Below are 26,482 nucleotides of genomic sequence, written 5' to 3'. Positions count from 1 at the left end.
CCGGGCCGGTATCTCGATGAGTGGATCGGCCCTCGGAGGAGACCACATCGCGGACACGAACCGCGAGATCGCCTTCTGCATCGGCGCGGAGCTGGGCCTGCAGACAGAGGATCCTCAGGAGCTGCTCACCTTCCTGCAGTCGGTGGAGGCTAACTCGCTCTACAACACGGTGCGCCTCTGACAGATATTCCCGGCGCTATGTGTAGCTCGGACAAATCAAACTAACTGAGCAACATGCAGAGTGTTCCATTAGACACGATTTATTTTAAATTTACTGTAACTATATGTAAATACTTCCTTTCAGCCGGCCGCTGTAGCCGAGCGGTTCTAGGCGCTTCAGTCCGGAACCGCCCTGCTGCTACGGTCGCAGGTTCCAATCCTGCCTCGGGCATGGATGTGTTTGATGTCCTTAGGTTAGTTAGGTTTAAGTAGTTCTAATTCTAGGGGACTCATGACCTCAGATGTTAAGTCCCATACTGCTTGGAGCCATTTAAATTTGAACTTCCTTTCGTATTAATCCCCAAAGCAACGGACGGCCATTGAAATTTATCCCTGAACTTCAGCTTAGCTGCAATAGTTGTACATATACTACCTAAAGTGACATAGAAAATCCGAGCGGGACCACTTACCGCGAGCGGTCGCCTCGCCACTGAGGCTATCCTAGCACTCTCTCGGGGCTGACCCAAACTTCCACACATATCACACACCTATCTACTTCTTCTTACAGATTATTAAGCCATTTACCCACACTCGCTCATCTCGTGATTCCCATCCAGGTTTTAGAATCAAGACAACTGGAATTCATAGCCCGTCGTTGTCATTTTCGTCACATGCCCGCCGTCACCTAATATTGTACACTGCTGACCACCGTAAATGCAACACCAAGAAAGACAAGAGGTAGCACAACAAAATTTATTTTGTAGATAACATGTTGACCAAGTATCAAATGATTACGTTTACAGACGTCTGTGACATGTGGTTCCTGCCAGAATCAGTAGCCAGAGTAGCTGCCATTGTTGGAGATCACCGCTGCCACACGTCTCGGCATTGAGTCAAAGAGACGTTGGATGTGTTCCTGGGGTACAGCAGCCCAAGCAGCTTCCACACGTTGCCAAAGATCAGCTGGTGTGGCAGCTGGGGATGTAATCTGGGTCACTCGTTAAGCAACCATGGACCACATGTTTTCTATCGGCGAAAGATCCGGAGAGCGAGCCGGCCAGGGAAGCACTTCAATCTGGTTATTGACGAAGAACCTTTGGACAATGCGTGCCACGTGTGGTCGCGCATTATCCTGTTGAAATATGGCTGTGGCAGAGCCCTGAAGGTAAGGAAGGACAACTGGCTCCAGCACCTCGGATATGTAGCGCCGGCTATTTAAAGTACCGGCAATGCGTACTAGAGGCGTGCGAGAGTAATATCCAATACCGCCCCATACCATAATACCCGGTGCAAGACAAGTGTGGCGGTGCATAATGCAGCTGTTCAGCATCCTCTCTCCACGGTGTCTCCACACTCGAATCCGATCATCGTGGTGCTGCAGACAGAAGCGTGCCTAGTCAGTAAAGACAACGTCATTCCATTCTGCCGTCCACATCCGTCTGTCATCACACCATTGGCGACGGAGACGTCTGTGGTTCTGCGTCAATGGTAGACGAAGCAATGGACGTCTTGCGGACAGACCACTCTGCTGTAAACGGCGTCGAATGGTACGAGCAGACACTGGATGATGCGTTACAGACGCAATGTGCTGTGCTATGGTTCGGGATGTCACTGAGCGATCCGTCACTGCCATGCGCACAATTTGCCTATCAGCACGTGCAGTGGTGCACCGGGGTGAATGCGATCGACCACGTCGGTCCGTCGTACCCTCCTGCATCCAACGGTCACATATCCGCATTACAGTTGTTTGGTTTCGTCCAACACGACTAGCGATTTCTCTGTATGATAATCCACAATCTCGGTAAGCCACTATCCTTCCTCTGTCGAACTCGGATACTTGATCAGGCGATGTTCGCTGTTGTCTACGAGGCATAACTGATCGTCTTGTGAAACAACCACAAGGTAAACACGCGTGTCGAACGTACACTCGTCGAAACAGCCAGGCCTTAAATGGCGCTATGAGGTGGCGCCACAGGCGCGGGTGATGTGCGTTTGCGCTGAAATTCTAATCAGTTGCATAGCTCATCGCTGCAAACCCATGGTGTAAATTTCACTTGATTCGGATGCTTCCTTCAGGGTGTTGCATTTACAGTGGCCAGCAGTGTATTTGTCTTTGATGATGAACTACAGTTCCAAATTTTGAAATTTATTTCAGAAATTCAACTTAACATTCATATTTGAATGTCTACTATCTAAAGCCTACGAGGTAAGGTGACCGTTCATAAGCGGAAAACCTGGGTTCTTGTATCGGTCCGGTAAAATTTTCATATTTCGATTTAGATAGTACATTTATACCTCTTACAGTTAAGCTGAATTTTAGGAACAACTTTTGAATATTTGCAACTGTAATTCGTCATCAAATACAAGCAAAAGGTAACGCCTAATATCTCACGCAGTTCTGATGATGCATCTTCTTCTGAGGCGGAACGCATGATTCAATATTGGGACTGCTCTTTCACTTCGGATATCTAAATGACATTCAGCCTCATACTGACATGCGATACTATTTGCTGATGAGGCAAGCATCATAATAAAGCCCTACAGGATATACTGAAAATATCTAGTATCGAGCTCCTTTATCGGATTAAAAAAAATTCTACTTCACGCTGCAAAACACAGATAGACCCAATACATGGGCTACATTTTCAGGAGCAAGGGACAAAAAATATTCTTTATTACAGGAAAAGTAAATGGCGAATGGTCCGTTAGCAATCAGAGAGAATTGTGGTTGAAAGATATTTGAGGAAGAATACATGTACATCGAAAGAAGACTTCTACGCTTCAGTGTTAAGATCAGAGCTAACTATGTGTGTCACCAACCTCTGTTATGAGATGGCGTTCTAAGGAGGAGACAGAGGTACATAAACAGAACCGGTTCTCAGTAAATAAGGACAAAGAGTAAAAGACACAGTATTTATCATTATCAATAATGCTAAAGTAAGAACTAAATCAAATACACTCCTGGAAATGGAAAAAAGAACACATTGACACCGGTGTGTCAGACCCACCATACTTGCTCCGGACACTGCGAGAGGGCTGTACAAGCAATGATCACACGCACGCCACAGCGGACACACCAGGAACCGCGGTGTTGGCCGTCGAATGGCGCTAGCTGCGCAGCATTTGTGCACCGCCGCCGTCAGTGGCAGCCAGTTTGCCGTGGCATACGGAGCTCCATCGCAGTCTTTAACACTGGTAGCATGCCGCGACAGCGTGGACGTGAACCGTATGTGCAGTTGACGGACTTTGAGCGAGGGCGTATAGTGGGCATGCGGGAGGCCGGGTGGACGTACCGCCGAATTGCTCAACACGTGGGGCGTGAGGTCTCCACAGTACATCAATGTTGTCGTCAGTGGTCGGCGGAAGGTGCACGTGCCCGTCGACCTGGGACCGGACCGCAGCGACGCACGGATGCACGCCAAGACCGTAGGATCCTACGCAGTGCCGTAGGGGACCGCACCGCCACTTCCCAGCAAATTAGGGACACTGTTGCTCCTGGGGTATCGGCGAGGACCATTCGCAACCGTCTCCATGAAGCTGGGCTACGGTCCCGCACACCGTTAGGCCGTCTTCCGCTCACGCCCCAACATCGTGCAGCCCGCCTCCAGTGGTGTCGCGACAGGCGTGAATGGAGGGACGAATGGAGACGTGTCGTCTTCAGCGATGAGAGTCGCTTCTGCCTTGGTGCCAATGATGGTCGTATGCGTGTTTGGCGCCGTGCAGGTGAGCGCCACAATCAGGACTGCATACGACCGAGGCACACAGGGCCAACACCCGGCATCATGGTGTGGGGAGCGATCTCCTACACTGGCCGTACACCACTGGTGATCGTCGAGGGGACACTGAATAGTGCACGGTACATCCAAGCCGTCATCGAACCCATCGTTCTACCATTCCTAGACCGGCAAGGGAACTTGCTGTTCCAACAGGACAATGCACGTCCGCATGTATCCCGTGCCACCCAACGTGCTCTAGAAGGTGTAAGTCAACTACCCTGGCCAGCAAGATCTCCGGATCTGTCCCGCATTGAGCATGTTTGGGACTGGATGAAGCGTCGTCTCACGCGGTCTGCACGTCCAGCACGAACGCTGGTCCAACTGAGGCGCCAGGTGGAAATGGCATGGCAAGCCGTTCCACAGGACTACATCCAGCATCTCTACTATCGTCTCCATGGGAGAATAGCAGCCTGCATTGCTGCGAAAGGTGGATATACACTGTACTAGTGCCGACATTGTGCATGCTCTGTTGCCTGTGTCTATGTGCCTGTAATTCTGTCAGTGTGATCATGTGATGTATCTGACCCCAGGAATGTGTCAATAAAGTTTCCCCTTCCTGGGACAATGAATTCACGGTGTTCTTATTTCAATTTCCAGGAGTGTATGTAAGAGTAAATGTTCAAATTTTCTAGGAGTCGATGTGGACCATAACTTTAACTGGAAAGCACATATCACAGATCGCCTGAAATCATTAGCATCAGCCGCCCGGGATGATCGAGCGGTTCTAGGCGCTTCAGTCGGGAACCGCGCAACCGCTACGGTCGCAGATTCGAATCCTGCCTCGGGCATGGATGTGTGTGATGTCCTTAGGTTAGTTAGGTTTAAGTAATTCTACTTTCTAGGGGACTGATGACCTCAGAAGTTAAGTCCCATAGTTCTCAGAGCCATTTGAACCATTAGCATCACTGTACGTATAAATGCCGACGCTGGTGATGATAGAATAAACATAAACATGCTCAAAGACTATTGCAGGCAATTTCCTAATAAAGGCCACTGCACGTTGCGAGCAGCCTAACAATGCTGTTACCCTGTCACGAATTTGGTCGAGAATAAGCAGTCGCAATTTTAAACTAAGGAAACGGAGTTAAATATAGTGGTAGGACCAAAATTAGCCTTGGATGTTTATTACTTAGTCACACTGTTGCGCAGAGAGCACCAATAATAACATTTGATCACTCCCTATGTGAATGAAAGATGATGGCGAATAATGAGAGCGTGGGACTTGAACTGAAATCGTTTGTGCTTGACAAAATCTTTTACCCTATAGAAGAAGTTGTGGACAGATAATACCTGTCTCGAGTAGCAATCAGGGTCTTTAACTATGATTCCTTTTACAAAACTCTAGTTAATTAACTGGTCAGCATGTAGCCATTCTTTCACAGAAAACTTCAACAAATCCGAAGCGATAGTGTTCTTAAACATCTATGAGACAACGACATATCGTAGTAGGTCTTTGTATTTCTGTCCATCTGTTAAAATAATGGCTAATTCTCAGATGATTTTTGTGTGCTGTTGATCCTTTACGTTGACTTCCCGATCGTCACATGACTGTTACGCAGTTTTTCTTACAAGCAGACCACTCGACAGTGGGATTTTTGTACTTTTTTTGTATTTACAGTGCCAGTACGTGAAGTTCAGGACTCAAATATCAATTCAACCCTCAAAAATTCCGGACAAAATCGACATTGAAGATTTCCGAGGAACTTTAACTTACTAAAATTTAGGTAACTTTCCCGATGTACCGCGTGGCTCAGTCGACGGCGCTCGAGAATGTTATGTGGATAATCCATGGATTGCTGGTACCGATCTCCCTATGCGCTTTTTTAGTTCAGTTCGTATTACCACACCGTTTAAATATAAAATTCAGAGAATATTTTCTGAATATCACACATCTGATGTTCAATTTTTAGACAAATGTAAGAGTTCCTTTTTCTAATCACATATTGTTCAAATGTTCAGATGTGTGTAAATACATAAGGGACCAAACTGCTGAGGTCATCGGTCCCTAGACTTACACACTACTTAAACCAAATTATGCTAAGAACAACACACACACACACACACACACACACAGACAGACACACACACACACACACACACACACACACACACATATGCCGGAGAGAGGACTCGAACCTCCGGTGGGAGGGAATCATACATTGCAAGCACCGCAAAAGTAAGTTCTTAATTAAACATTATATTGGCTGTGATCCGCCAATCGTTCGCAATTTAGTTACAAGACGTGTATACAGCCACTTCGGTTGCACAACATTTTGTCAGTTGACCATGGTTTCAGTTGCAATACGGCAATCTTCATCAGAATATCTACACCCTGGTCAATACAAAATTTTGTGCAACTGAAGTGGCTGAATACGCTTCTTGTTAATAAATTCTTAATTGTTAATATTTTATTAAAGACGTTCCTGATTTTTTTAAATTTAACAGACCTTTTAAGATAGTATATATGTTAGATGCAGCAATGATAGTGGTGAAAAAACAGGAAGTAGAGAGAAGCGTTACACTCTCTGCAGTCAGCAAAAAGAACAACAATTTGCTCTCTTTATCTATTTTCAAAAGACAATAAAGGAAGAAAAAAATATAAAAATCTTCCAGAAATATTCTGTTGACTAACATGTAGTCCTCGTCAGATGGTCTTCAGTGCGCTGGCTGTGTGGTCTCGAACAAACAGTTGCTACTTTAAAAGGAGCATCGCCGCATCTACACAGCAGTTTTAACTAAAAATCTGGCAGTTACTTCAAAATGCCGATAAAGTATCAAAAAATATCTAAGTGTATTTTGACTTGACTTTGTAGCTAGAACATTGGGTAGACGACTGGATATGAGATCTTAACTCTGGCGAGCGATTTTATGTTTATATCTTTTTGTGTGTTTCAGAGCTGTGGGGTGGGCTTCATGATCGCCATAGAGCCTGAAGCGGAGGGGGCATTCATGACGGCTGACCACAGCAGGCTCGGAGCGTGGGCTGCAGCAGGCAACTACACCCACATGCCGCTCCTTACCGGGGTTACCACTGGCGAATACAACTTGCAGATGCAGGACGGTAAGCGACATCAACCAGTCAGTCGAGTGACTCACTGCTGTGTACTTAGAAACGAACGCTCGGTAATGGCGATGAACCGATATCCTCTGTTACCGACAGAAGCAGATTAAGAAGGTTCCGTACCTTCACTCGTTTAAACAATGGCTATGACTCAAGTCACCCTTTCTGTTTGGGACACACGTCTGATATTCGAGAGTAGAGAGATTCAAAATACAGATGAGAAGACCTTCAGAACTCTGCCGCTCATCACCAGTCAGAGACAGTGTTCACACCATACAATGAAGGCTTTCACGACCGGATGGCACAGTTGTTGATGATTCTTCCGGGTTATACGGGCGTGTATTCCATGGACCACGGCCATATAACCCGGAAGAATCATCAACAACGGTGTTCACATCGTTTGACGCTATTTCTTGATGCCTTGGCTGCTCCATAATACACGTCACATTGGCTGCAGATTTTGATACACGGGAGAGCAGCGTCCGTTCCTAGCACGTTGTTCTGTGGATGGCTGCTGGACTGTATTACTTTTGCCTCCAGTATTGTTTTCTTCCAGATGGCAGATATTCATAGTTTCCTGTTTCTTTAACTTATCCGTAAAAGACTGTTTACCCCTGTGCGAATTTTTCATTCGATAAAAATTACGAGCCAAAGCATTTGACATGACTCCATTTAGTAATTTTAATGACACTAAAAGTACGTGAAAATGAAGTCCTGGAAGGAGGAAACGTTATTTGTTGTAATATTCGCGTAGTTACCACAAGGGTATCAAAAAATGAAAAACCTTCCCTGTGTGAACCAAATAGGGACTGTCCATTTTCGCAACATCCCTAAATTTGAGTATGTAACTAGATGTACTTTGTGTGAACAATTCCGCTTTTGTAACCAATTTTCTTACATCAGTAAGCCTTGATCAACCAGAAATATGTTATTTTGTTATGGCCAGTTTCTTCTGGGTGGACACCACAGCGTTGACAAAGCTGAAGAAAGGTACCGTCCCACCAGCTTGTATTAAAAATTGTACTTTATTAATCACTACTTGAAAATGAGCTAAGCTCGGAAAAAGTAGTGCTTAATGTACAGTTTTAAATACAAACTGGTGGAACTCTTTCTTAACATATGTTATTTGTATCATTTGACATGTGTGTATGATACATTAAAGGAAATATCTCCTAGTAGGAGTGGTTGTGTAGAATCAAGTATCCCCTTCAATAGTTCTGTTACTGCATGTTACTGTGACTGCTGTTCGAGAAAACACAGCTAACTAATGTGAAGGATTTACCAACTCCTAAGCTCAGACTACTGTAGGTCTCAATGAATGTTTAAGGTCACTTAACGTCGTATTATTTGAGAATTTGACTCACGGAAGTATGAGAGCCTACTACCCACTGTGGGACACGATATGTATTGCTTCTGCCCATTAACTATTCCTGAAGACGGTAAAAGAAGATGATCAAGCTGCAAGACCATCCAACCGCGCTACGATCACAAAAATTTATTTTACGCGAGCTATTGATACCGGTGATATGCCATTTTCCAGTAATTACTGCCATCCTGATAAATTTACACACTCAACTTTCGTGGGTGAACACAGTGTAGTCTATCATTCCATACATTTAAATATGACAGCGGTACGTAACACAGGGTATACATAAAGTCCGGAAACACTTTCAGTTATTTATGGCATAAGAACCAAACATTATACAGATATCATACATATGTCATTTTGAAGAGAAACCCTGAGAGTATTTTGTTTTTCATGTATACCGCCACAGCGTAATCTAGTAATTGTCCGGTAGCCAGCGTTAGTCACAAACTTGGTGACTTCAGGGTCGGAGCGAGCTTTCTGTGTGTTGGAGTTCGACAAAAACACCAGATCTCACTCCATGTGACTTTTCTCTGTGGGAACACATTAAAGATCTGGCGTCTGTACCGCCTCTACCACGTGATGCAGCAGAGCTCCGGGAGGGAATACGGGAAACGACTGCGACAGTCGACGATGCCATGCTGGGACGGGTATGGCAAGAATTCTATTACCGTATTGACGTCTGCCGGATCACTCATGTTGCACATATCGAATATTTGTAAACAAGACTTCCAGTTTCTCCTCAAAACGCAATATGTATGACATCTGTACAATGTTTAGTTCATGTGCTGTAAATAATTGAATGTGTTCCTGGACTTTATATACGCCCTGTAAACGTCAAAAGAAGGTGACTGTGTAAATTAATTAAAATAGGAGTGAGCACCTGAAAATGGCGCATTTGTGAGTTCGCTAGACCTTGTGAAACAAGAGACTGTTCATGATACAGTTAAAGTAAAAAATAGAATTGTTGTTCAGTAAATGTGTAGTTGTGGTATTCGATATGAGAATAGGTTATTAGAGAAATAATTGTTGAGCACAGCGACATCTAATTTCGTTGTTAGTTGTCATCATCATCCAATACACATCCAATGCCAAAACAATAACTACCCACCGCCATACACCCATACTGTCCTCAGAGAAACACAACATTAGTTGTGCATACACTAACTGACATAGCGGGTAAGTGATACTGCTGTGGTAATTACAGATCGAATCACTTCTGTAGAGAAACTGGTAGTATGGTCCCACATCAGTCTGAGGTTACAGGCCCTCTGGCCTGATTTCATATACGGATACGGTTGGGAAGTGCAACCTAAGAACGTTGCAGCCTCTCCTGAGGCAAAGCTACTCGCAACTCTCGTAAACGATCCTTGATACATTGCATACAGGCAGTAACACAGAGTTGACGTTCGAGCAGGTTGCACACATGCTCTGTCGAGAGGCGAGAACAGATCGGGGGATCCTGCAGGCCACGAGAATACCTCAGTATCACGCAGACGGTTCATAGAGGCACATGCTGTATGTGGACGAGCACTGCCGTCTTGAAAAATGGCACCACGATACTGTTACAAGAGTATCTCTTGTAGATAGAATTAGGATTGTTTTTCTTGATTTATATCAAGCTTTTTGATTGGAAGTCAAATGTACTATTTATACTAGAAAAACAATTATCTACCTCATCAATAAATAGAGATGTATAAGAATAATCATACTACGTCTACGAAGTGTCAGTACCATGCTGCTGCTTAAAATCCAAAGTGGTGTCTTGGCGAGAATTGATTTGTTGAGTGTCGAAGTAGGCATGTTGTTAAGAAGATTGTTCCAATGATTACGTGGAGACCATGAAACCCTGTTGCAACAAAGAATGTTGATCCATAAACTGCGTCTGCAATAGTGAAAGGTGCTTCTCAATATTCATATGCTTGCAGTATTGTGAAATATAGTCCTAATAATATTTTAAAACATAGTCCTTGTAATGCTTGAGTATGATTAGATTCTATTAAACTATGATGTGCTCATGTTACAGTTACTCCTGAGGCTAGAAGAATAGCTGTATTAAGTAATGGAATTTGTATGGGATTAAAAGGTTGAATTCCTATTGGAGGTCATAATATTCCTAGTTCAATTGTTGGTGCTAGTCTTCTTCTGAAGAAGGCTCAGAAGAATGAAACGAAGAATAATACTTCTGGTGCAATAAATAGGATTATTCCTCATCGTAATCCAATTGATACAAACCCTGTATGTAGTCCTTGATATGTTCCTTCTCGGACTACATCTCGTCATCATTGAATTATAGTTAGTAAGGTAATTCCGAATCCAGGATGTCTGTGACGTACAATTGTTCCATCAGAGTTCCCTCAGTGCCATTCTTTCTGGTCACAGCACAGCCCAAATGTCGCCGTCTCTGTAGGGGTGTTAATGGCAGCCTACGCATGAGTCGGTAACTCCATAGTCCGACGGTTTCTGGACTCCGACCAATGGCACAGGGAGAGAGGTCCAGGCTGTATGCAGGGTGGCCGAGAACTTCCCATCTGAATTTCTGCAGAAGTTCCGCCAGTGTGTTGGCCGTATGAGGCTTTGCATTATCGTGGAGCAGAATGACCCCACTGGTGAGATTGCCTGGTCGGTTTGATTTGATCGCTTGGCGAAGGGTGGTCAATGTTTAAGAGTAACATCTTGGTCAAAGAAGAACGTCAGCATAGCGATTCACCTCGGACGACGACGTCCAGCTGTATGTGCTGAACTGGTTAACATCGCAGCTCCGGGAATTTTATAAGACAGCCATTCACCACCTTGTGTCGTGGACGTCCAACCATTTAGAGCCTAATGGTTGTTTCACTGTCCTTCTACCTCTTACCGTAGATGCTCGTGACAGTAGCATGTGAACTTTCGACCAGATTCGTCGTTTTAGAAATACTCGTTCACAGGCTCTGCGTAATAACAATCTGCCATTTGTCAAAGTCGTCTCAAGAATTTCTCCATCTGCAGCCCATATCTTCGCTAAGGTGATATCCCATCAGTGTCTCTCCTGCTTACATACTTCTATTACCATGCCACGTGCCCGCAACGGCACCAGGTGGCATCCAAATTTGCGGTGTTCAGTGGTCATAATGTTTTGGCTTGTCTGTGAGTACTCTAATACTGCTCAAGTGTATGGGACCCACACTAGGTCTAAGTGACACTAAGCACATACAGTGAAGCAAGGTGCAAATGATGTAAGGATTGTTTGACTGGACGAGGGTGTAACATACGAAATAGTGAAAAATCGTAACTGCTAGACACGCTAGAATAGAAGGCGTACATCTAACAGAAATTAGCTCGGAAAACTCCAAGGAACGAGATTTCGAGCTTTTGTCTGGAGAACTTATGGATATAGGTGAACCCGTTACAAACAGATGCTGTAAGTTCAAGCAGAGAAAAGTAGTACAATCGTAATTCGTAATAGCTTCCACAGAGCCTTGCCACAGATATTCCGTCCACGCTCCTCTCGTGGGTGGAACCTGAAGAACCATGTGTGTGATAATGAAAAGTACCTTGTAGTGGACTGCTGATTGTAGGTGTAGAAGTATATGGAGCACGAATGCATGATGTTAATACTTGTATTGCGATTCCGACAGTCCGTGTCTTTTCCTTACAGATTCTGGAGGCGAGGCCATCATCGACGATTCTGTGCTGGAGCAGCTCAACACGGACTTCGAGGGGGCCATCGACTTCGTCCTGCGCCTGGGTGACATTGAGTCCAAGCGGCAGGCGGCGACCGCCCTCAGGCAGTACTACTTCGGCAACATCACCAACATCACGGCTGACGACGCCGTCCAGTACGCAGCTGTGAGTACATACGTACCGCAGCCAACTAAACAAGAATTTCGGACTTAAACTGGGTCGCATGATTAATGCTTTCGCTTCGCCTTGTCCCAGATGATGACGGACCTGAACAACGGAGAGCCGGCAGACACGACGGTGCGACTGCTGAGCACCACCATGACGCAGCCCATCTTCTACTACCAGTACGACTACACGGGAGCGAGTCCGGACATCGGCCTGCCCGGTGAGCGTGAGGCAAGGCAGACACAAGCTGAGGGGTCGTTTCTCGCTTGCATACGAGATAACACCCAAAATCTGGCATCTGCAACAACTGAACTCCCCAAAAAAATGTTTGACACTGGTTTATAGAAATGTTGCTTTCGGCTTTCATCTTTCCTCGGAGCTACTGAACTCCCACGTGCGGTCCTCGCCGGATTCCACGTACTCCAAACGATGCGCGGTAAACGCATTCTAGCACTAGATGAGCCAGTGGGGACCGACGACCGCAGTGTCGTCCTCTGCCAAAGGTGTCATTGGATGCTGCATGGAGGAGCACGTGGTCAGCTCACCGCTCTTTCCCTCGTTATTATTTTGCTTAACCTTGGCACCGCTACTAAGCAGTCTTCAGTTGGTATAACGAGGTTGACTTCATTCCGTACCACTCCTCCTACCAAGTAAAAACCCTTGGAGTGCCAGGAATGAAATCTAGACCCTCCTCATAGCAATCAAATCCCGTTGACCGCTCAGTTAAGGAGGTACACAGCGATGCGCAATGCAAGAGACAAATTACGGGATTTGCTTTGAAACGTTTATTGGTAGACCTTTATTAATCCTCTGTACTCTTAAACTACGAAGTCAGTCTACATAACAGTCCTCTATAAGTGATCTCCAAAACAGCGTTAAATTCTTACTACTCAACAATGCAAGCTGTGTGGCTACCCAAGCACTCTGTCCCACTCCCTATTTGCATCGAACAGGCTTAGCCGTACGAAAATTTTCGTAGAACATAATTCACTCGTCCCAGAAACAGTAGGTAGACCCAATCGCATGCGGAACTTCACGTTGCTCCACAATGATCACCCACTCAAGGTGTAAGAGAGGAATATTTGTAGCGCACAAACAAACTATCAAAATAAGAGGACCATAAACATACATACACTATGAGATCAAAAGTATGCGGAAACCCTCAGTAACATACGTTTCTCATATTAGGTGCATTGTGCTGCCACATATTGCCACGTACTCCATATCAGCGACCTCAGTAATCATTAGACTTGGTGATAGTGCAAAATGGGGCGCTCCGTGGAACTAATGGACTTCGAACGTGCTCAGGTGATTGGGAATCATTTCTGTCATACGTCTGTATGCGAAATTTCCACACTCCTAGACATCCCTAGGTCCACTGTTTCCAGTGTGATGGTGAAGTGGAAACGTGAAGGGACACGTACAGCACAAAAGCGAACAGGCCGACCTCGTCTGTTGAGTGACAGAGACCGCCGACAGTTGAAGAGGATCGTAAAGTGTAATAGCAGACATCTATCCGGATCATCAAACAGGAATTCCAAACTGCACCAGGATCCACTGCAAGTATTATGAACGTTGGGTAGGAGGTGAGAAAATTTGGATTTCATGGTCGAGCGCCTGCTCATAAGCCACACATCACGCAGGTAACTGTCTAACGACGCCTCGCTTTGTGTAAGGAGCATGAGCATTGGACGATTGCGTATTTTTCATGGAGGGGGTTGTACCCCTTGCTGTTCTGTTTGGCACTATCGCAGCACAGGCCTACACTGATGCTTTAAGCACCTCCTTACCTCTTACTGTTGAAGAGCAATTCAGGGATGGCGATTGCATCTTTCAACACGATCGAGCACCTGTTCATAATGCTCGGCCTGTGGCGGAGTGGTTACACGACAATAACATCCCTGTAATGGACTGGCCGGCACAGAGTCCTGGCCTGAATCCTATAGCACACCTTTGGGATGTTTTGGGACGCCGACTTCGTGCCAGGCCTCACCGACCGACATCGATACCTCTGCCTAGTGCAGTACTCCGTGATGAATGGGCTGCCATTTCCCAAGAAATCTTCCAGCACCTGATAGAACCCATGTCTAAGAGAGTGGAAGCTGTCGTCAAGGATAAGGGTGGACCAACACCATACTGAATTCCAGCATTACCGATAGAGTGCGCCACGAACTTTTAAGTCATTTTCAGATAGGAGTCCGGATACTTTTGATCACATGCTGTACTTCAGTATCGTGACTTATTGCTGCATTTTTCTCAGCTTAAAAAAAAAGAACTACCTGAACAACAAACTTTTTGTCCTGACCATATAGTGCTACATGTATACAGATCTAAGCGCAGGTGTGGGATGTCAATGAAAGGTCAAAGTAAAGTGGAACAGATCGATGAGTACATCTGCCTAATGGTCACTTTTTCACATTCAACATCCGCATTCAGGAAATCCAGAATCAAACGTCAACTAATTACATTTTCAAGCGACGATGTTGGTATGTCAATGTCTTAACGTCTTGTAACGTATGACTGTATTTCGGTGGAGGAAGCTGATTGTATAGCAGAGAGGGAAATCTTAATCCTACAAAATCAACGGTACTTATCACATAGTGTTTATATCACCTAAAAAAATTCGCAACAAGCTGTTGTCAACCTTATGTTGTCTTCAGTGTGCTTTTGGTCCTTCCCCCTCAATGTTTTGTTTATTCACATTACCAAAGTTCTTCTCTTCGATCTTGAATAGGTGATCATTCAACCGTCTCTCTAGGGAAGAGGCGCAATTTTGCATGTGAACGGTTATTACCACCGTTCCTCCGATAAGCGATTTATGATATGCGCGCATTTTCCGATCGTTTGAGGTCACACATTGCCCCTGTAAGTTATCAGTTCCTCAGACGGCTATGTTTCGCGTGCTTCAGTAAACTTCCCTAAACTGTTTAATACTTGGTGACAAACTCGACACAGCATGTGTATTCACTTTGCCAATTTTCTATTAGAAACCAAGTGGTTTGTAAACTGGACGAAGCTGCATTGCGTGTCTTCAACGCGATGTTGTAAACGTCTCTATGACAGCACCTCTTGACAGTTCTATAAACGGCCTACAGTTATTTACGTTTCGCTGCTGGAAGCTGTCACAAGCGTTTCCGGGTGTTATTATGTATCAGTATTTTACATTTGCAGAAGCTTATCGCACACTTACATTAACCTGTGACCTTGCATTGTTAATCACTGAAGTATGTTCTTAAGCTCGCTCGACTGTATGTATTAAAAGTTCATGTATGATAAGGCATTTTTTCACGCATCTCAATGCATATGACGTCATATGTCTGGAACTATCTCTGCTGCGTGTGGGTAGATTCAGCGGTATACGCGGATACTGTTTGTGAATATGTTGCGAATAAAGTTAGCAGCAAAGAAGTAATAAATTTAAATGCCATGCACGATGCAGCCGTTTTTCACGCATCTCAGTGCCTATTACGTGATTTCATCTGAACTATGATAAGTAGGTGACTCTTATCCCCGTAGCGAGTGTTGGTGTTGTCTGGCACTAAGGAGTGTGTGTACCAAGTCTGATTGAAATCGGTCCAGTGGTTTAGGAAGAGATTTGTACGACACACACACACACATACACACACACACACATGTGTATATATATATATATATATATATATATATATATATATATATATATATATATGTATTCAGCGGTTTACGCAGATACTGTTTGCGAATATGTTGCGAATAGAGTTAGCAGCAAAGAAGTAATAAATTTAAATGCCATGCACGATGCAGCCGTTTTTCATGCATCTCAGTGCCTATTACGTGACTTCATCTGAACTATGATAAGTAGGTGACTCTTATCCCCGTAGCGAGTGTTGGTGTTGTTTGACACTAAGAAGTGTGTGTACCAAGTCTGATTGAAATCGGTCCAGTGGTTTAGGAGGAGATTTGTAAGACACACACACACACACACACACACACACACACACACACATATATATATATATATATATATATATATATATATATATATATATATCAGCCTCAGAAGCAAGTGCCATGCGTTTGTTGTCTCCATTTATCACACACTTCTGTTAAAGTATTGCCTTCCACCACGACTTCCAGAAGCTTTTATCCGAGCGTTGATGGGAAACACCTACTGCCCTGCGAAAATCACAAACACATAAGCCTGCATTGTAAGCGTTAATCACACCCGCTTAGAAAGATTGTGGGATGAGCCGATCATCATCTCGAAACCGAATAAAGGCTTCGTCCCCTGGCTACCACAGGTGGCGGCCACATCAGCGAATAGGACGAGTGCGCAGTTGCAGCTACGAAATTGTGTGTTCTTCATGACTTGCATTGTTCATGCTTTTTGATCATAAACATTTGGCTGAATACCCTTCTCACGACAGACGACATCGACACGTACGCCCATCTGTGTACTGTAAGTGCTAGTAGCTTTTCCTGTGCTTAACAGTTGAGCCCTCTGTCTCCAATCGTGAAAAGAACAATGCAACTTGTGTACAGAGTTTAGTCTTTCAATATACTTCGAAATGTAATTTCAAGCTTAGGCTTTGCGTTTTCAATTTAAGGCAAACGAATTTCAACGTGGGAAACTGTCTGTCGACTTGGCATAAACCAGAGTGACGTCATTAAAACATTTAACAGTTAACTCTCTCATGAGAAAAAATACTTTGAACCGATGTCATAGTGGTTGCCGGCGGTCAATGACACCAGCCGATGACCACTTTGTACCGATTACGACCAGTACGCACTTCACGGAGATTTTAACAGAGCTGCGTCGACCAAGGAAGTTCACAGCCTTTTTCACGCGATCAATTGTACCTCTAGGAGTGGACTACGAACCACTGTGTGAAACATCCGTCACAATGGTGCGCAAAAAAGCCGAATGACGGAACATAGATCAAGGGCATAATAAAAACATGAACTGAGCGTATGACATTGCTTTCCGGGAGGAAAAATCTGAGGAAATTCGGCCGCCAAGCGGGGGTAGTCTTATTTCAGTCGACGGCACATTGGGTGACTCGACTGCCGGTGATGAGGATAAAACGATGATCAGGACAACACAACACCCAGTCAACGAGCCTTGAAAATCTCCAACCCGCCCAGGAATCGAATACAGGCCCTTTGCATGGGAGGCAAGCACGTTAACATCTTTCTTTAAAAAAAAATCATTTTGTTCGTTATCGTTCGTTGTATCTGTTCTGGGCAGACATCCCATGGCGCTTGTTGAAGTTCATCTTGATCCATTAACTCAGTTTTTTTTATTACAGAGGACAGCTAACCCTCTGACCGTACACGCTGAGCTACCGTGCCGGCTTACCAGCTAGCTAGGTAGGCGGACAAGGACAGTATAATTATGATATGTAGGCACCTCAAAAACTAAGTTACACATGTCATCCCCTGCTAAGTCCATTGCAGAAAAAGAGTTGTTCATCGTCCCAAGAGAGTATATGTTCCGTTTTACCTGCAGGATAAATATGGGTAACAGTTGTCTCACAGTGGTACGCGTTAAATGGGGAGGCAGCTTGAAAATTCTGTACACGCGGTATTACGATTCTCGTGGGTGAAACGTCCAAATCGAATACTTATTCACGATAATATTCTTGCGGTATATGAATAATGCATTTCCCCGCCCAGCGGTGGGGAAATCATGCAGTTTGGCCAAGGCCGCTCAGATGTTCGGTGATGCTGACAGAGAAGAACAGATGCACCATAAGATATTCACCTTTCCAGCAAGCTACAAGTACGGGGTGAAAGAGATTTTAACACCATGAGGACGTTCACAGTGCGGTTCTAGAATGGATCCGTGACGAACGAGCAAATTTCTATCATAGTAGAACTGAACGATTGGTAGAATGTTCGGACCGTTGCTTACAGGGATTGGGTGACTTTGTTGAAGAAGGACTGTTATGTATCTGTCTCGCTTTGAAGTACAGGTTCAACAAACGTTATTCCACCTCATACAATAAACAGTAACTCACATTTTGAAGCCCCCCTTTGAACAATACAACATACACCACTGGCCATTAAAATTGCTACACCACGAAGGTGACGTGCTACAAGCGCGAAATTTAATCGCCAGGAAGAAGATGCTGTGATGTGCAAATGATAAGCTTTTCAGAGCTTTCACACAAGGTTGGCGCCGGTGGCGACACCTACAACGTTCTGACATGAGGAAAGTTTCCAACCGATTTCTCATACACAAACAGCAGTTGACCGGCGTAGCCTGGTGAAATGTTGTTGTGATGCCTCGTGGAAGGAGGACAAATGCGTACCATTACGTTTCCGACTTTGAGAAAGGTCGGGTTGTTGCCTATCGCGATTGCGGTTTATCGCACCGCAACATTACTGCTCTCTTTGGTCGAGCTCCAATGACTGTTATCTGAATATTTAATCGGTGAGTTCAGGAGGGTAAAACGGAACGCCGTGCTAGATCCCAACGGCCTCGTATCACTAGCAATCGAGATGACAGGCATCTTATCCGCATGGCTGTAACGGATCGTGCAGACACGTCTCGGACCTGATTCAACAGATAGGGACGCTTACAAGACAACAACCATCTCCACGAACAGTTCGACGACGTTTGCATCAGCATGGACTATCAGTTCGGAGACCATGGCTGTGGTTACCCGCCGGCCGTTGTGGCCGAGCGGTTCTAGGCGCTTCAGTCTGGAACCGCGCGACCGCTACGGTCGCAGGTTCGAATCCTGCCTCGGGCATGGATGTGTGTGATGTCCTTAGGATAGTTAAGTTTAAGTAGTTCTAAGTTCTAGGGGACTGATGACCTCAGATGTTAAGTCCCATAGTGCTCAGAGCCATTTGAACCATTTTTGTGGTTACCCTTGGCGCTGCATCATAGACAGGAACGCCTGCGATGGTGTACTCAACGACGAACCTGGGCGCACGAATGGCAAAACGTCATTTTTTCGGATGAATCCAGGTTCTGATTACAGCTTAATGATGGTCGCATCCGTGTTTGGCGTCATCGCGGTGAACGCACATTGAACGCGTGTATTCGTCGTCGCCATACTGGCGTATCACCCGGCGTGATGGTATGGGGTGCCATTGGTTACACGTCTCGGTCACCTCTTGTTCGCATTGACGGCTCTTTGAACAATGGACGTTACATTCCAGATGTGTTACGACCCGTGGCTCTACCCTTCATTCGATCCCTGGGAAACACTACATTTCAACGGGATAATGCACGACCGCATGTTGCAGGTCCCGTACGTTCCTTTCTGGATACAAAAAATGCTCGACTGTTGCCTTGGGCAGCACATTCTGCAGATCTCTCACCAACTGAAAACGTCTTGTCAATGGTGGCCGAGCAACTGACTCGTCACAGTACGCCAGTCACTACTCTTGATGAACTGTGGTATCGTGTTGAAGCTGCATGGGCACCTGTACCTGTACACGAGATCCAAGCTCAGTTTGATTCAATGCCCAGGCGTATCAAGGCCGTTATTACGGCCAGAGGTAGTTGTTCTGGGTACTGATTTCCCAGTATGTATGGACCCAAATAGCGTGAAAATGTAATCACAGTTCTAGTATAATATATTTGTCCAATGAATACCCGTTTATCATCTGCATTTCTTCTTGGTGTAGCAATTTTATTGGCCAGTAGTGTATATTTTAAGAGGCTTAACTGTGCACAAGAATAGGTGATTGTGTGAGTCATTATCATTGTAAATCAACCTGCATCCGCTTGGAATATTTTGAGAAACCACAGTAGATCTAAATCAAGAGCAGTAATCTCTTTGACAGGCCGCAAGGAGTGATCAGGTTTGTAATGAATTAGATGTGTTTACCTTTTAAGATATTGTATGTCGCCGGTGGGATATTAACGTACCGGAACAGGAGTCGATATTTAAATCTAGACAGTAGTTTCAGCCGAGGAGTCAATAAGAGTCTATATGCGTGTTTCAGCCGACGGTGTGCGGAGCACACCTAGTAGAACTGTTCACTTAGATAACATTTAATATGAGAAGTTATCGCTCCTAAACTTAGGAGAAGATGTTGTTTGAAGAAACTGTATACATACAGCAGAGCCCTCCCTCCTCCAGACTATAATAAGCAATGAAACACAAAAAAGGAATATTCTTGTTCCACAGGTGCCTGGCACAATTATGACTTGAAATCCATCTGGTATACGCCTGATCTAAACCTGGACCCCGACTCTGACGAGCAGAAGGTGCGCAACACGGTCGTCAAGCTGTGGACCAATTTCGCCAAGTACCTGTGAGTATTTGCTGACGTACTGCACGTCTATTCGACACTTTAGAGTAAGGGCGTCATAAATTTATGACTAAACAGCTTTGAACTATGAGCTACATACGGCACTATGTCCATCTGATTCAATTAAATCTTTCGTCGGTGTCCGGCAGCACATGGTCATAATATTAAGCCGGAAAACTTCCTAATCAGCTTCTTCCTTTCCTTGTGTCTTTGCCCCGCTTCGGCCCAGGGACAGCATGGTTATTTAGGCACGATTAATTTAGGCGGGCCGGGATCTAGGATAGGGGGAGGGAGGTGGATAGCCGTGGTATCTGCCCCGGGCGGCAATTTCAGCGGGCGCCTAACTCATGTCCTTGCAGAAAAAAAATCTTGTTTCGTAAAACTCCTAGCATCCGGCGCACGTTGGCCTTTCGATTATTCATATAATATTGAGACGCATCCCTGTTGGTTTTTCAACATTTTTGTACACATTATAAGTTGATTTCTTAACGAATTAAAAGTTAATTTTTGAATGAGTGCAAAGTTTACGTGATGTTTCTGCCAGGGGAATTGCCGTCGCACCTAGAAATAAGTTTCCCGCGGAGAAAACGAGACGGGGTTACTCAATCTGAGCCGAATAAACCCGAACAGGAGAATGGAAATCGCTGTTTGTTTATGTAGTTGATTGGTTGTGCGAATGATCAGTGTTGTTATAATTGCTAGCGATATCGATACATTCGCACTTCCAGAGTGGAAATAAAAGACTAACAGGAATAACAGGTAAGAAAGATTACTTGTTTAGCTTGTCTATGTATCTAATGAAATTTTGACAGGAAGTTTTTACTGGATCGCTACTCTACTAAGGCATAGTTGCACAGTCCCCGGTAATCAGTCGTTCAGGTTCTGTTCTCAGAACAGCGCGGAAAACGTTTTGTACGAACACATAAAAACGACTAACCAGAGAACAAACGCGAGGTAACTAAACTGCTGATTCTGGCAAGGTTAGTGAAAGTGATCAGAGAATAAGTTTTGACAATGGCAGGAGTAGTTACAGAATTAGTGATGACCAGATTGTTTGTAAGAACGAGGACGGATGCGGGGTAAACATTACAGATTCCTGGCAGGCTATTCTTTCTTCATGACACTGGTATATTCACTTAGAATATCTTATGTTAAAGTTGGGAGAAAAGTGAGGGAAACTTGTCAAGCGATTTGGGATAATATGCACGCTTTCCACACACTTTTCCCCAAAGATGATGATGTCAAGCCTACAGTAAATGATTTTTGAGAATAATGACGGTTTCCGAATTGTATTGGATGCGTAGAAGACAAGTATGTGAGAGTAAAGAACACGCGACATACAGGTAGTACGTTCAGGAATTGTGTCTTCAGTTCGAAGACTGGTTCAATGCAGCCCACATAGATATCCTGTGCAAGCCCGTTCATCTCCGAAGAACTACTGCTACTTATATTCTTCTGAATGTGCTTGCTGTATGCATCTCTTAGCCTTCCTCTACAATTTTTTCAATCCCCAAACCCGCACGCATACCTAATTCTACGGCTAAATTTTTGATCCCTTGATTTCTCAGAATCTGTACTATCAACCAACCCTCACTTCTTTTCTTCACAATTCTCAACTCTACTCTGAGCCTCCTCATTAGTTACGTGATATCTTATCTTCATCCTTCTTCTCTAGTGCTGCATTTCAAAAGCTTCCATTCTCCATCTTGTCTGAGCTATTTATCGTCCATGTTTCACATTCCTTCATGGCGACACCCCATACAAATGCCCTACATTGAGAAAAACACTTCCTAAAACTTACAAATGTTTCAAATGGCTCTGAGCACTATGGAATTTAACATCTGAGGTCAACAGTCACCTAGAACTTGTAACTACTTAAACCTAACTAACCTAAGGACATCACACACATAAATTCCCGACGTGTGATTCGAAACTGCGACGGTAGCGGTCGCGCGGTTCCGGACTGAAGCGCCTAGAACCGCTCGGGCACAACGGCCGGCTCTAAAACTTACATCTATATTCGATATTACCAAATTCCTCTTTTTCATAAATGGTTTTCTTCCCATTGTCGGCCGGCCGCGGTGGTCTTGCGGTTCTAGGCGCTGCTTTCCGGAACCGTGGATTGCTACGGTCGCAGGTTCGAATCCTGCCTAGGGCATGGATGTGTGTGATGTCCTTAGGTTAGTTAGGTTTAAGTAGTTCTAAGTTCTAGGGGACTGATGACCTAAGATGTTAAGTTCCATAGTGCTCAGAGCCATTTGAATTTTTTTTTCCCATTGTCAGTCTACATTTTATATTCTTTGTACATCGGCCATCACCAGTTATTTTGCTGCACAAATAACAAACTTCGTATACTAGACTAAGTGTCTCTAGTTACCGCAACATCACATTATTTAATTCGACTACATTCCATTATTCTTGTTTGGCTTTTGTTGATGTTCATTTTATGTCGTCCTTTCAAGACCTTGTCCAGTCTGTTCACCTGCTCTTCTCCTTGAACTTCAGTTTCTCGGTTAGATTTTAATTTTGTTTCTTTTACAGCTTGCTCAATGAATAACAACCCGGTCTCACTCCTTCTGCAACCACTGCCTCCCTTTCATGGTCCTCGACTTTTGGAAATGCAATCTAGTTTCTGTACAAGTTGTAAACAGCCTTTACCTCCCTGTATTTTACCTTCGCTAACTTCAGAATTTCAAAGAGAGTTTCCAGCCTACAAACTACAAGCTTATAATTATACACGTTGGGGCATGTGATATGGAGAGGCAGAAACTGTAGACAAACTAAAAAATTTCCAGGTCGTTACAGAGTCAACAAGATTGTATATTAAAAGAATATCTTGGCGTCAAAGGGCGAAAATAAGATACGAAATGTTGTGTCGCTGGCTGACAAAGATGGTGCGGTAGTCTGGCATTCTAAACCCAGCCCCCCATTGTCAACAACAAAAGCGAAAGTCAAAAAACCCTGCGCTGGCTTTGAAGTCGCCTACGTTTAGTGCTGCTGTCATAAGAGCACAGAACTAATATCGCTCCACAAAAGCCATTTGTCTTCAAATTTATTTGCAGTGCAACTTTTTGACTCACAGTTAAAATCCGCATATTATTTAGCAAAGCACGAATCTGACATTTAAACTATCTCATTAGTCTTACTTAGACAAAAAATTCTAATCTACTATGCTGTAACTCAACAACTCTGCCTTCAAGTTTCACTAATGCAGCTGATGAAACGCAATTTCGAAATCGAATCTGACATGTCCAAGGAAAACCGCTGCAGTTTCGTGTCCTACATTTTCAGTATTTCCTTTTTAGCCAAAGCTAATCATTTCGAATTTGCGTATGGCCATTCAACACAATACGTAGTTATCTGCACTGAACTGCAGATCGTATTAGTTAAACAGCAAGACACTGTTAAGCACAAATCTGTCATTTCACACAGCAGTCAGAGAGAAGGGAGAAATAGGAAGTACGAAAACAATGCTTTTCAAGTTTCCACAGCTGATCCCTCAGAATTCTTGTGAATGTTCCCGCACCCTGTGCGAATGTCTATGAACATGCTAACAAGAATCTCTTTGCATATCCTCAGTTAAGAAATCGAGAGTAACATTTACCAAAGTTGAACGACAGATTAAATAAATTACTACGAAATATGCTTCTAGGGAAGCATATACACTGCTGGCCACCGTAAATGCAACACCAAGAAAGACAAGAGGTAGCACAACATAATTTATTTTGTAGATAACATGTTGACCATGTATCAAATGATTACGTTTACAGACGTCTGTGACATGTGGTTCCTGCCAGAATCAGTAGCCAGAGTAGCCGCCATTGTTGGAGATCACCGCTGCCACACGTCTCGGCATTGAGTCAAAGAGACGTTGGATGTGTTCCTGGGGTACAGCAGCCCAAGCAGCTTCCACACGTTGCCAAAGATCATCTGGTGTGGCAGCTGGGGATGTAATCTGGGTCACTCGTCGAGCAACCATGGACCACATGTTTTCTATCGGCGAATGATCCGGAGATCGAGCCGGCCAGGGAAGCAATTCAATTTGGTTATTGACGAAGAACCTTTGGACAATGCGTGCCATGTGTGGTCGCGCATTATCCTTTTGAAATATGGCTGTGGCCGAGCCCTGAAGGTAAGGAAGGACAACTGGCTCCAGCACCTCAGATATGTAGCGCCGGCTATTTAAATTACCGGCAATGCGTACTAGAGGCGTGCGAGAGTAATATCCAATACCGCCCCATACCATAATACCCGGTGCAAGACCAGTGTGGCGGTGCATAATGCAGCTGTCCAGCATCCTCTCTCCACGGTGTCTCCACACTCGAATCCGACCATCGTCGTGCTGCAGACAGAAGCGTGCCTCGTCAGTAAAGACAACGTCATTCCATTCTGCCGTCCACATCCGTCTGTCATCACACCATTGGCGACGGAGACGCCTGTGGTTCTGCGTCAATGGTAGACGAAGCAATGGACGTCTTGCGGACAGACCACTCTGCTGTAAACGGCGTCGAATGGTACGCGCAGACACTGGATGATGCGTTACAGACGCAATATGCTATGCTATGGTTCGGGATGTCACTGAGCGATCCGTCACTGCCATGCGCACAATTTGCCTATCAGCACGTGCAGTGGTGCACCGAGGTGAATGCGATCGACCACGTCGGTCCGTCGTACCCTCCTGCGTCCAACGGTCACATATCCGCATTACAGTTGTTTGGTTTCGTCCAACACGACTAGCGATTTCTCTGTATGATAATCCACAATCTCGGTAAGCCACTATCCTTCCTCTGTCGAACTCGGATACTTGATCAAACGATGTTCGCTGTTGTCTACGAGGCATAACTGATCGTCTTGTGAAACAACCACAAGGTAAACACACGTGCCGAACGTACACTCGTCGAAATCGCCAAGCCTTAAATGACGCTATGAGGTGGCGCCACAGGCGCGCGTGATGTGCGTCTGCGCTGAAATTCTAATCAGTTGCATATCTCATCGCTGCAAACCCATGGTGTAAATTTCACTTGATTCGGATGCTTCCTTCAGGGTGTTGCATTTACGGTGGCCAGCAGTGTAATTTATGCGGAGTATCAGTATTATAGAAATGTAATGTGTGCTGACTTACACGTTTTAGATTTTCTTGCCGTAGCAAAAATCGGGAAGTAAAAATGTATTTAGCAGGAAATGCCTATATTCTGTACACGTCTTTCTGCTTACATTTTGTATTTCTCACTCTATTACTCTCTCTCACTTTCCTTTGTTAACTCATTTACTTTTTAGATTGGTTCCAAGGCTACCAATCATTAGGTGGAGACTTCGTGTATCTCGATGCTTCAACCTGGTTAAACAGTATGCTCTGACTCCTACGTTTTGCTGCTTGCAGGAATCCCACCCCTGAGGACGATCCTGTAATTGAGGGCGGCTGGCCTACCTACAACCTGGAAACCAAGTACTTCCTCAACATTGACGTCAACTCTACCGTCCAGCAAAACAGGAATGCGGAACGGATGGATTTCGTGCACTCAGTGATACCTCCGTACTACTGAAACTGGCTGTGATATAAACACTTTTGACTACTTCTCGTATTGTTTAAATATTTTATGTAAAACAACAGAGTAATGAAATACTGGACACTTTTTATTGTACGAATGCTGTTTCAATAAAATGTTAAAAACTAACAATCGTGTAGCGTGGACATACGTGTTTACCTATTTACTTATCGACAACTCGTCACTCACTGGGCGACCTCTAGTGACTTGAAAATATATAGCTGAGACTTTTTGTGTATTGTAAGAGGCAGATTTAAATACTAAATATGAACAACTTTTTAACTGAATGCTACTGAGTACTATAACCTTTTCGTATCTCGTGCATAAGTGACATAAATACAAATCAAAGAAGGAAAAACTTTTTGTGGAAATCCTATCTCTTCCCGTAAATACTGTTGTATTCAGTCAGAAGACTGTTTTGATGGACTTCTTCAGGCTAGCCGCAACCAGAACCCCATACGTCCTTTTAAGCTCATTATCTTTCACGGCTATC

The 26,482-nt window shown here is 44.5% G+C and overlaps 1 protein-coding gene across 1 annotated transcript; it reads left to right on the top strand.

The window, feature by feature from the left end:
• LOC124619896 (pyrethroid hydrolase Ces2a-like) lies at positions 1–26,088 on the top strand. The gene is made up of 6 exons (XM_047146526.1): positions 1–169; positions 6,831–6,996; positions 12,000–12,190; positions 12,281–12,410; positions 20,320–20,446; positions 25,824–26,088. The coding sequence occupies exons 1-6, from the start codon at positions 17–19 to the stop codon at positions 25,984–25,986; spliced, it is 930 nt and encodes a 309-aa protein (XP_047002482.1). The 5' UTR covers positions 1–16; the 3' UTR covers positions 25,987–26,088.
• The last annotated feature ends 394 nt before the right edge of the window (positions 26,089–26,482 follow it).

Source organism: Schistocerca americana, chromosome 6, assembly GCF_021461395.2.
Source record: "Schistocerca americana isolate TAMUIC-IGC-003095 chromosome 6, iqSchAmer2.1, whole genome shotgun sequence".
Lineage (NCBI taxonomy): Eukaryota > Metazoa > Arthropoda > Insecta > Orthoptera > Acrididae > Schistocerca > Schistocerca americana.
Note: the sequence above shows the minus strand (reverse complement) of the source record. Positions and strands in the feature narration are given on the sequence as shown.